We start from the raw sequence: 11861 nt of genomic DNA on the forward strand, positions 1-11861 counted from the left end.
ACTGCTGAAAGGGTTCAGGCTGTGGTTGAGGCAAGAGAACCAGAGGAAAACAGAAGATCACTTTAACAACAAAGCATCGACTAAAGTGACTGCACATGCGAGCCTGGTAGGCATATAGGCTGTTGTGATTCAAGAACATAATGGATAAATCGTTCCCATATACACTGAACAAAATTATAAACGCAACACTTTTGTTTTTGCCTCCATTTTTCATTAGCTAAACTCAAAGATCTAAGACTTTTTCTATGTACACAAAAGGCCTATTTCTCTCAAATATTGTTCACAAATCTGTTAGTGAGCACTTTTCTTATCCTAGGTGTGGCATATCAGGATGCTGATTAGACAGCATGATTATTGCACAGGTGTGCCTTAGGCTGGCCACAATAAAAGGCCATTCTAAAATGTGCAGTTTTATCACACAGCACAATGCCACAGATGTCGCAAGTTTTGAGGGAGCTTACAATTGACATGCTGACGGCAAGAATGTCCACCAGAGCTGTTGCCCGTGAATTGTCTCAGGGAAGCTCATCGTCCTCATCGGGGTCTCGACCTGACTGCAGTTCATCGTTGTAACCGACTTGAGTGGGCAAATGCTCACATTCAATGGCGTTTGGCTCTTTGGAGAGGTGTTCTCTTCACGGATGAACCCCGGTTTTCACTGTACAGGGCAGATGACAGACATTGTGTATGGTGTTGTGTGGGTGAGCGGTTTGATGATGTCAATGTTGTGGATTGAGTGGCCCATGGTGGCGGTGGAGTTATGGTATGGGCAGGCGTATGTTATGGACATCGAACACAGGAGCATTTTGTTGATGGCATTTTGAATGCACAGAGATACCATGACGAGATCCTGAGGCCCATTGTTGTGCCATTCATCCACGACTATCACCTCATGTTGCAGCATGATAATGCACGGCCCCATGTTTCAAGGATCTGTACACAATTCCTGGAAGCTGAAAACATCACAGTTCTTGCATGGCCAGTATACTCACCGGACATGTCCCCCATTGAGCATGTTTGGGATGCTCTGGACTGGCGTATACGACAGCATGTTCCAGGTCCTGCCAATATCAAGCAACTTCGCACAGCCATTGAAAAGGAGTGGACCAACAATCCACAGACCACAATCAACAACCTGATCAACTCTATGTTAGGGCTGGACCCGAATAGTCGAATATTCGTTCGGTGGGTTGGTATTCGATTTGAAAATTTGACATTCGAATATTCGTTTTTTTTTTTTTTTTTGTTTGTTTTTTGCACACTTGGGATCCCCTGCGAAACAGTTCTTATTCACGCTTTAATAAGGCCAGCGACACACTGGCTGCATGGCGTGTCCATTTTTATTTCGGCTCCCATGTTAACAGATTGGAGTTTGCACACTGCCTGCATGAGACACGCATCTTAGGCACGGCTCGAGCCACGCGGAAAACGCGTGCAAGCTAGAAATAGAACCGATGCCTTCCAGCAACGAAGTGTTCCAGCAACGGCTGGCTAGAGCGAGAACAGCGGAGTTTGTATGGACCGAAGTGCATGCCTGAGCTTGTGTTTGGGTTAAAAACTAATGCGCATGCGTCGCGACTGAGTGCGTTGTTGTGTTTGGACTCCGTCGAAATTCATTCAGAAACCTTGATTTTCTTCTTTACACTCTTGTACAAACAAACTTTTTCTTTTTTATAGCGTGTGAACATATCTGGAATACTATTCTCTTTAAAAAACAATCGGATTGCTTTGATATCGCTACTTATATCCAACCTTTCGAACTTCCGCTACTAGCCTTAGCCCGCTAGCATTGCACGCGTGGTCGCACCTATCGATCTTTACACCCGTATCACTGAAAGCTATAATTCGCCATTATAGCACATCTGCTATAATGGCGAATATAACGGATGTGTGTCTAACGTTACCTTTGAGTGCAGGTGAGGACACCTTCGAGCTACATTCTGTGCAGTTAGAGCTGGAATCCGTGGAGAAGCAGATCCGTGACCTACTAGAGAGACAGGCCGTGCTGCGAGATCGGCGATCAGCGCTTGAAACATCACGCGCCGATGCTCACAAGTCAGTGATTAGTAACCTTTTGACTCCGACCTCGTCTACTCCGTGTGTTTCTCTGCCCAGGACGCGATCATCCCTGGTCTCATTCACTCCGGCACCGACTCAACACCACGGACCCTGGGTGATCCCACAGCGGAAGACGCGGGCCAGGACCAGAGCAAGGACCTCTCCGCCCCTCCCGGCCTTCGAGATCTCCACGCGGAACCGTTTCTCCCCTCTACGCGAGACGGAACGCGATTCCATCGTCCGGCATGTCCACGCTACCATAGGTAAAGGTAAGGTGCGCACTCACTGCTTTCCTGGTGCTCGTGTTCTTGATGTCGCTGCGCAGGTTCCCGGGATCCTGAATGGTGACGAGCCCGTCGGAGCTGTCGTGCTGCACGCAGGAACGAACGACATCAGGCTGCGGCAGTCGGAGGTTCTGAAGAAGGACTACAGGAGCCTGATCGAGACGGTACGCAGCACATCGCCTGAAACAACGATCATCGTGTCTGGACCGCTTCCCACGTACCGACTAGGACATGAAAGGTTCAGTAGATTATTTGCTCTAAATGAATGGTTAATGTCATGGTGTAATGAACAGAGACTGCTCTTTGTAAATAATTGGAATCTGTTCTGGGAGCGTCCTAGGCTCTTTCGTGCTGATGGCCTTCACCCCAGCAGAATCGGAGCGGCTCTTCTGTCGGACAACATCTCCAAGACGCTACACACCATATGACTAGTAAGTCAAAGTCCAAATCACACTCTTTGCTGTCCAAACTTAATTGATATAAGTACCAATGTAGAACATTATATTGAAACTGCGTCTATTCCTCGTTTAGTGAGGTCAAACATTAAATCTACTGTAGGATCTAGGAAAAATCTAATTGTGATTAAATCTAATTGTGAACAAAAACAATTTATAAAGCTAGGTCTTCTAAACATTAGATCGCTCACACCTAAGGCGGTTATTGTAAATGAAATGGTCACAGATAATAGCTTCGATGTACTTTGCCTTACTGAAACCTGGCTTAAACCAAATGATTATTTCGGTCTTAATGAGTCTACTCCTCCTGGATACTGTTATAAGCATGAGCCCCGTCTGATTGGTCGTGGCGGTGGTGTTGCTACGATCTTTAAAAATATTCTTAATGTTACTCAGAAAACAGGTCACATGTTTAATTCGTTTGAAGTACTTGTGTTAAATGTTACTCTCTTAGATGTAAGAAAGAAATCCCTATTATCTTTAGCCTTGGCTACTGTATATAGACCGCCAGGTTTCCTGCTGATTTCCTAAAAGAGTTTGGAGACTTTCTCTCAGATCTTTTGGTCAATGTCGATAAAGCATTAATTGTTGGAGATTTTAACATACACGTAGATAATCCAAATGATGCATTAGGGGCTGCGTTTACAGATTTATTAAACTCCTTTGGGGTCAAGCAAAACCTAACTGGTCCCACTCATCGTCTTAATCATACGCTAGATTTAATTATATCACATGGAACCAATCCAACCGATATAGATATTATGCCGCAAAGTGATGATGTCACTGACCATTACATGGTAACTTGCATATTACGTACTGCTGAAATTTGTCATGTTGCGCCACGTTATCGAGCAGGCAGAACAATCCTCCCAACCACTATAGATAGATTCTCAAATAGCTTACCTGATCTATCTCAGCTGCTCAGTGAACCCAAACAAACAGATGAACTAGAGGAAATGACTAGCACAATGAGCACCATTTTCTCTAGTACATTAGACATTGTTGCACCAATTAGATTAAAAAAAGGTTAGAGAGAAAACTAAAGCACCATGGTACAACAGTGCTACACATGTTCTAAAGAGAGAAACCCGTAATTTAGAGCGTAAATGGAAACAAACTAATTTAGAGGTCTTTAGAATCGCGTGGAAAGACAGCATGTCACGTTATAAAAAGGCCCTAAAAGCAGCCAGGGCCGAGCACCTCCGCAATCTAATAGAAAATAACCAAAATAATCCTAGGTTTTTATTTAACACCGTGGCTAGACTAACAAATAAACAGACGTCACCTGAGCATAATATTCCGTTACAGTTTAGTAGTAATGATTTCATGAACTTCTTCACTGAGAAAATAGAAAGCATCAGAAACACAATTGTAAATGTACAATCTTTAATGGTGTCTTATGATTCAGCCTCAATTATCGCCCCTCAAGAAAAACTACAACTATAGGACAGGAAGAGCTAAATAAACTAATAATTGCATCTAAAACAACAACGTGTTTATTAGATCCAATACCAACTAAACTACTGAAAGAAGTGTTACCTGTAGTGGAAGAGCCTCTCCTCAATATTATTAACTCGTCTTTATCTTTAGGTCATGTTCCAAGAATATTCAAGTTGGCAGTTATAAAACCTCTCATTAAGAAACCACAATTAGATCATAATAACCTAGCAAATTATAGACCCATTTCAAATCTTCCATTTATGTCTAAAATTCTAGAAAAAGTTGTGTCCGCTCAACTGTGCTCTTTCTTGCAAGAAAATTATATCTATGAAAAATTTCAGTCAGGATTCAGACCGCATCATAGCACAGAAACTGCGCTCGTTAAAATTACAAATGATTTACTTTTAGCCTCTGACCAAGGCTGTATCTCAATACTAGTTTTACTTGATCTTAGTGCTGCATTCGACACTATAGATCATAAAATACTCTTAGATCGACTAAAAAACTACACTGGTGTTCAGGGACAGGCATTAAACTGGTTTAGATCTTACTTATCAGACCGTTACCATTTTGTCTGTTTAAATGGGGAAAAATCTAAGATAACGTCAGTAAACTATGGTGTACCGCAAGGATCTGTGTTAGGCCCTCTGTTATTCTCAATATATATGCTGCCACTTGGTAATATTATAAGAAAACATGGAATTAATTTCCACTGTTATGCTGATGACACTCAATTATATATTTCATCACGACCAGATGAAAACAATAAATTATCTAAATTAACAGAGTGTGTTAAAGATATAAAATACTGGATGACGTGTAATTTTCTGCTATTAAATTAAGATAAAACGGAGGTATTACTTATTAGTCCAAAAAACTGCCCACAAAACCTCTTACAATATAACTTTAATTTAGAAGGGTGTCCTATTACTTTATCCTCTACAGTAAAAGACATGGGTGTTATATTAGACCGCAACTTGTCTTTTGAAAATCATATTTCATATGTTACAAGAACAGCCTTTTTCCAGCTTAGAAACATTGCTAAGCTACGTAACATGCTATCTCTTTCTGATGCAGAAAAGTTAGTTCATGCATTCATGACCTCGAGACTAGATTACCGTAATGCTTTATTAGCAGGTTTTCCTGCAATCCTCAATAAACAAGCTACAGTTAGTCCAAAATGCAGCCGCTAGAGTTCTTACTAGATCAAGAAAATATGATCATATAACACCGATTCTATCGTCTCTACATTGGTTACCTATAAAGTTCCGTATCAATTACAAAGTATTACTAATGACCTATAAAGCCCTAAATGGTTTAGCTCCTGTATATGTAACGGATCTTCTATCGCCCTACAATCCATCACGCTCTTTAAGATCACTAAATTCTAGGCTTCTGGTCATTCCTAGGATATCTAAGTCCACTAAAGGAGGGAGGGAGTTTTCGCATTTAGCTCCTAAACTCTGGAATAGTCTTCCTGATATTGTTCGAGGCTCAGACTCGCTGTACCAGTTTAAAACTAGATTAAAGACGCATCTCTTTAGCCAAGCATTCACATAATACTTACCTTTTATACTACAGTTGAATCAGATTGAATGCATTAATATTACGAACAGCAGCTACGCTAATTATTTCCCATATGCTTTTCTGTTGTTATCTCGGGACGCTAGTCCCGAGGTAAATACAGATCGTCAGCTCCAGTTTGTATCCAGCCTCCCATGGAAACTACAGATTCCCCAACACCCGTGCAGAGACGACTCGGCGCCTGTGAAGAAACAACGCGACGCTGGCGATATGTTTATGCCCTAAATCAATACATGATTAACTAACTGTATTTTTCTATGTACATTTCTGAAATGCACTTTCTGTAAAGCTGCTTTGAAACAATATGTATTGTGAAAAGCGCTATACAAATATATTTGAATTGAATTGAATTGAATTAAGTTGCGTTGCTTTGACATTGTGGAAAATAGAATAATAGAAACAAAATATATTAGCCTTTTTACCTGTTATTATCAATCTAAATTAATCTCGTTTTTAATTTAACTTAATTTCGTTTTTCTTTATTTAAATTTCTTTTTTTCTTTATTTAAATTTAGTTTTTCTTTATTTAAATTTAGTTTTTCTTTTTTTAAATTTTGTTTTTTCTTTATTTAAATTTCGTTTTTCTTTATTTAAATTTCGTTTTTCTTTATTTAAATTTCGTTTTTCCTTATTTAAATCTACCCTTTACTGTGTCAGTAATTTGTTAGTCAGAAAAATATTAGACTACCTTAAAAGTATTGCTTAATTTAACAGACCTGTGTGTGCGCGCGTTTTATATCACTAGTGCAGTGTCCGTTATCGGAGCATATAAGCCCTGCTCGCGTGAGGTGCGCCGCTTCCCGCTCGCGCTGTTCTGTAATTTACTAAAAGTTTATTAATTCTGAATGTGTGCGTCTCGCGTGTCCATCTATATTGCACCAAATGCAACACTGCACTCCCTTGTGAAGTCGATTGGATGAACGGTTCTCGAAATAATCTAAATCCAAACGGACATACAGACACATGGATTCCTGCCTTTATTAGAGAAGAATATATTCAGCCCCCTCTCTCCGAAGCTTCGAATATTTGATGTTCATTACTACCGAAGCTTCGAAGCTCAAAAAATGGTATTCGGACCAGCCCTACTCTATGTGAAGGAGATGTGCTGCACTGCGTGAGGCAAATGGTGGTCGCACCAGATACTGTCTGGTTTTCGGACCCCCGGAGCCCCCCAATACAGTAAAATTGCACATTTTAGAGTGGCCTTTTATTGTGGCCAGCCTAAGGCACACCTGTGCAATAATCATGCTATCTAATCAGCATCTTCATATGCCGCACCTGTGAGGTGGATGGATTATCTCGGTAAAAGAGAAGTGCACACTAAGACAGATTTAGAGAAATTGAGAAATAGGCCTTTTGTGTACATGGAAAAAGTCTTAGATCTTTGAGTTCAGCTCATAAAAAAATGAGGGCAAAAACAAAAAAGTGTTGCATTTATAATTTTGTTCGGTGTATAAAGTTACTGCAAGGGCTGTAGAGGAAGCATCAGAGAGTGAATGAAGGGAAATGAGACAGACTGGTAGTTTTGATGAATGTAAATCATACGCTCACTTTGCCAATGAGTTAAGTGTGATTGGACAATTAAGGTCCTAGCACACTGAGTCCGAAATTCTTGTCCGAAATATAAATTCGACCTCACGTTGTGTCAATAATGTTTACACACTAACTCTGAAATTTTCGTCCGTCACAAAAAAATTCTGCGTTTTTGGCATCCATAGCAAGTATTTTGAGAGGTGGTTTGACAATTCAGAGCCACCGAATCAGTTTTAATTTCACTAATGAAAACTCGACGATAACTAAATAAAAATTAAGTGATGATGACGAAAACTATAATTAAATTATTGACATTTTCGTTAACTAGTAAAAAATGAGACAAATGTGTGTGAGGGACATTTGGACCAGGTCCAATCAGAATTAATCTTGGTGTGTGCGTGGTGCGGTAAGACGCACATTTGAAAAGTAACTGATCCATTTGGAATCGAGTACATGACATCATCTTGCATACATTGGTTGTCTGTCTGACTTAACCTGTAATGAAATGGCAACAGCTGGGAGAAAAAGAAGAGAAGATATATGGGTCAACTTCACGTTTGATGCAAACAACACCTTGTGTAAACCGTGTGGAGTGGAAATCGCTGCTAAAAACACAACAAATCTAAAGCGATGGGGGGTCACGTGATGACGCCGAGCAAGATGGCTGCTTAGGTTGAGGGTGGCGGTGCTACGAGTTTACATTTTGTGTGAATATATAGGCATTCGCAGTTTATTGCATTGTTTTTTTTTTCACAAGTTGCCTATAATAAGCCTCAACCACAGGATATGCCAAACCTCCGGAAAAACGAAAATGTGTCTCGACAGCAGCAAAGTGTTAGGGTTACCGCTAGCTCAAAAGCTGCCCACGCCTCTCCTGTATCGCCAGCACATGAAGACACGGATAAGCCTGGAGCCCCCCCAAGGTCATTTATCGTGCGGTTCCTGAGGTTTCAACAGAAGGAGCGGGTGAGACAACTTGCTAGATAAATCGGGGACGTCCGTTGGCAGAACCATAAGATAAGCTTCTATCAAGACTTCTCTAAGGCCACACAGGAGCGTTGTTACGCCTGCCTGTTTACACCTACTGACTCTGCTATACAGTGCAGACGTTAGTTGGGAAACAGGTGTATTCAATCCCTAATTAACTCATCATGGGAATAAAGACCTGTGACTTGGAGTGAGAGGTCTCTCATTTTTCTCACTTCTCTCTCATATTATTTCTTTTGTATTTTTGTTTTCCCATATTTATTTTTAGTGCCAGACATTGTTTATTTAATAACCACACGCATGTGTTTTTTCCCCCCTAGACGTCGGTTTCTTTTGATTGTTTAATACTTGTTTTGTTTGGTTTTTTAATAAATTGTTTTTTTGTTAAAACATTTGGTTGTATGCCTCTTTTATGTTGCGGTATATGAGCCAGCCGTAACATAAAAAATGGGGCCTCGTCCGAGATTTCTGAGCGTTTGTTTTTGAGGGAGTATTTTATTGTCTCTTCAGGATTTCTTGTAAGGATCGGCTTTCACTCCGGTTAGTTAGAGTGTTTCAGCTGGGCTGCTCGTGAGCAGTCCTTCCATCGGAACGATGTTTGTTGTTTTGTTGATTTTGTTTTGTATTTTATTTGGAGTTTTGGAAGGAAATCCTGGGTGGGGGTACGCTTCTCGCGCAGCTGAACTCATTTGGAGAACGGTTGTTACGAGGTTCAGCGTTTCAAGTCGCCTCGAGCCCGGCAGTCCTTTGAAGACTAGTTAGGATACTTAGTTTCAACAGGCAGGCATATCGGAGATGAAAAGCCAATGGAAATCCTGGTGAGTACTTTATATTTCTCCCTGGGTTTTGTTTAATCTGATTATAAAGAGTATGTTTTTCGCGTGTGGTTATGTGCTAGGTTTTGCCAATTTATATAGGAAGTGGATGTTTGTGTAGACTGGCTAAAATATCAAATTTGATTTGTTTACACAAAGCTCTTGTGTTGGGGACAATAGAGCTGATAGATGAATAGTAAATAAATTTGTCACAGCTGTTGTAGCCTATTGAGTATGACCGATTGTTATTTACTGTGAGTAAATTAACACTGCATTGAGTGGTTATACAGGGTTTTTCCTATTGTAATTGAGCACTGATTTATCGTCCTCGCTATAACACTGAAATTGTTAATGTGACTAAGGTCTGTTTGATTAATTTGAATAATAAAAGCAGGATTTTTGTCTTGGACATTGTTAAGTCACTTGATCTTTATGAATTTCTAGTGTTATAGTGGATTGAGCTAGGCTGTGCGGAATGGTATGTCAATGAGTATTATTGAATAATCATTTGGGCTTAGGCTGTTTTCTGGCACTTTTGTTTTTGGGAGGTTTTATTAGAATTATTTTGGATTTATTGTGGTCAATTAACTAATCTTCATTGTGTGAATCTTATGTTAGTCCAAAATGACTTCCATTCAGGGATTGAATGTAGAACTTTCTGAGAAGTTTCTAAATAGGTGCACCAAAGAACAACTTTTAGAATTTGCAGAGAGTCATGCAATCATTTTGACTGGAACTGATAAGAAGCGCAAGGAGGATTTGTTAAGAGCTGTTAAAAGCCAGTTGATAGCCAAGGGAATTCTGGTTGTAGGAGATGAAGCTGGTCTTGGTAAGGCAGCATATCCACTGGTTGAGAGAGATTTAATGTCCATAGAGAAACAAACACAGTTTGAAACTGAGAGACTATCGTTTGAAGGTACTCAAGCATTAGAAGATAGGGAATGGGAAAAACGTTTTCAGTTTAAAAAATTAGAACTTGAACAGGAACGTGAGCGTACACAATTTGAGCTGAGGAAGTTAGAGTATGCACGTGAGAGTGAACGTGAACATAGGCAGTATGAGATGAGGAAGTTAGAACTTGAACTGGAAGTAAAAAAAGCTGAAGTTTCAAAATCCGTTCAGGTTGTGCATTCTTCTTTTGATGTTGGTCGAAACATTAAGATGGTGCCTCCATTTTGTGAAAGTGATGTAGACAAGTACTTTGCCCATTTTGAAAGAGTTGCTTCTTCTCTAAAATGGCCAGAAGAGGTCTGGACTCTACTTCTGCAGTGTGTTCTGACGGGGAAGGCTCAGGAAGTGTTATCTTCTCTTTCTGAAGAGGAGAGTGTAGATTTCAAACAAGTCAAAACAGCCATTTTGAGAGCATATGAGTTAGTACCAGAGGCTTATCGCCAACGATTTCGTGGTTATAAAAAACCTGAAAGACAAACATATGTTGAATTCGCTCGGGAAAAAGAGATTGCATTTACAAGGTGGTGTCAGTCTCAAAAAGTAGAAACCTTGAACCAGTTAAGGGAGTTAATTTTTGTGGAAGAATTTAAAAACTGTGTATCAGGGTCTGTGTCTACTTATTTGAATGAGCAGAAGGCTCTTACATTAGCTAATGCAGCTGTGTTGGCTGATGAATTTGTTCTGACTCACAGAGTTTATTTTCCTGATAGAGGTTCAAGTGATCAGAATAGAAAGTTATTTCGGAATCGTTGGACGCCTCCAGTGAATACATCGAATACAGTGTCAAGTGTGCCCCCTGTGGGTCAGAGTTTTTCATCAGATAAGAAGGGTAAGGTGATTTGCTTTTACTGTCACAAAGTAGGGCATAAAATATCTGAATGTAACGCTTTAAAGAAGTCTGCTAAGCCAGTTGGATTGGTTGGACTTGAACCGCTGGAGATTCATGCTCACCAACAGGATTCTGAGATTAGGAAGGGGATCTCAAAACAGGTAGATGTCAGGGATAATTATACTGAGTATGCTCCGTTTATTACCAACGGCTTTGTGTCCTTGCCAGGACAAGAAGGAAAAGTTTCTTTGAGGATCCTGAGAGAAACTGGAGCTTCTCAATCGTTTTTGCTAGAGGGAGTTCTTCCACTCTCAGGTCAGACTGCGACTGGGAAGGATGTATTGATTAGGGGGATAGAAATGACCTTCTTAAAAGTTCCCTTACATAAGGTACATCTTATCTCCGATCTTGTAACTGGTGATGTGATTGTGGGAGTACGGTCTTCCCTTCCTGTGCCAGGGGTTTATTTTATCCTGGGGAACGATCTTGCTCAGGGAAATGTCTGGGGAACATCGAAACCTGTACCATCTACTGTTGTAGTCTCCTCACCTATGTCTGCAGATGTTCCTGATGAATGTGGTCAGAAATTTCCGCACGTGTTTCCTTCCTGTGCTGTCACCCGAGCCAGAGACAACTTAAAAAAAAAAAAAACTTAAAGCTGACCGACTGTGTGAAGGTGAAGTTTCTTTACATCCTGAGGTAACTATGGAGAAAGGGCTACCCGTTCATTTGGGGGATGATGTGGTTGGGTTTAGTTTTGTTCCCTCAAAACAGGTTGTTGGTGAGATAGATGAAGGGGAACCACTTAGTATGACCTTGGTAGATAACATTTCAGATTCATCTGATTTCTTTTCTGAGGAGTCTGTCTCTTGGGAGAAAGCAGTATCAGAGGATCTTTTATCCTCCATTTTTCATGTCTCTAGAG

General features: G+C 40.4%; 1 protein-coding gene across 1 annotated transcript in view; it reads right to left on the reverse strand.

The window, feature by feature from the left end:
- Nucleotides 1–2295, reverse strand: part of LOC311085938 (uncharacterized protein) — a gene marked incomplete at both ends in the record, with an annotated part of 64197 nt that extends 61902 nt beyond the window's left edge. The window contains one exon of the mRNA XM_084118557.1: nucleotides 2169–2295. Within this exon, the coding sequence (XP_083974683.1) occupies nucleotides 2169–2295 (127 nt within the window). The remainder of the gene's footprint in view (nucleotides 1–2168) is intronic.
- Nucleotides 2296–11861: the final 9566 nt, after the last annotated feature.

Source organism: Abramis brama (genome assembly GCF_963993115.1).
Source record: "Abramis brama genome assembly, chromosome: 6".
Classification (NCBI taxonomy): Eukaryota; Metazoa; Chordata; class Actinopteri; order Cypriniformes; family Leuciscidae; genus Abramis; species Abramis brama.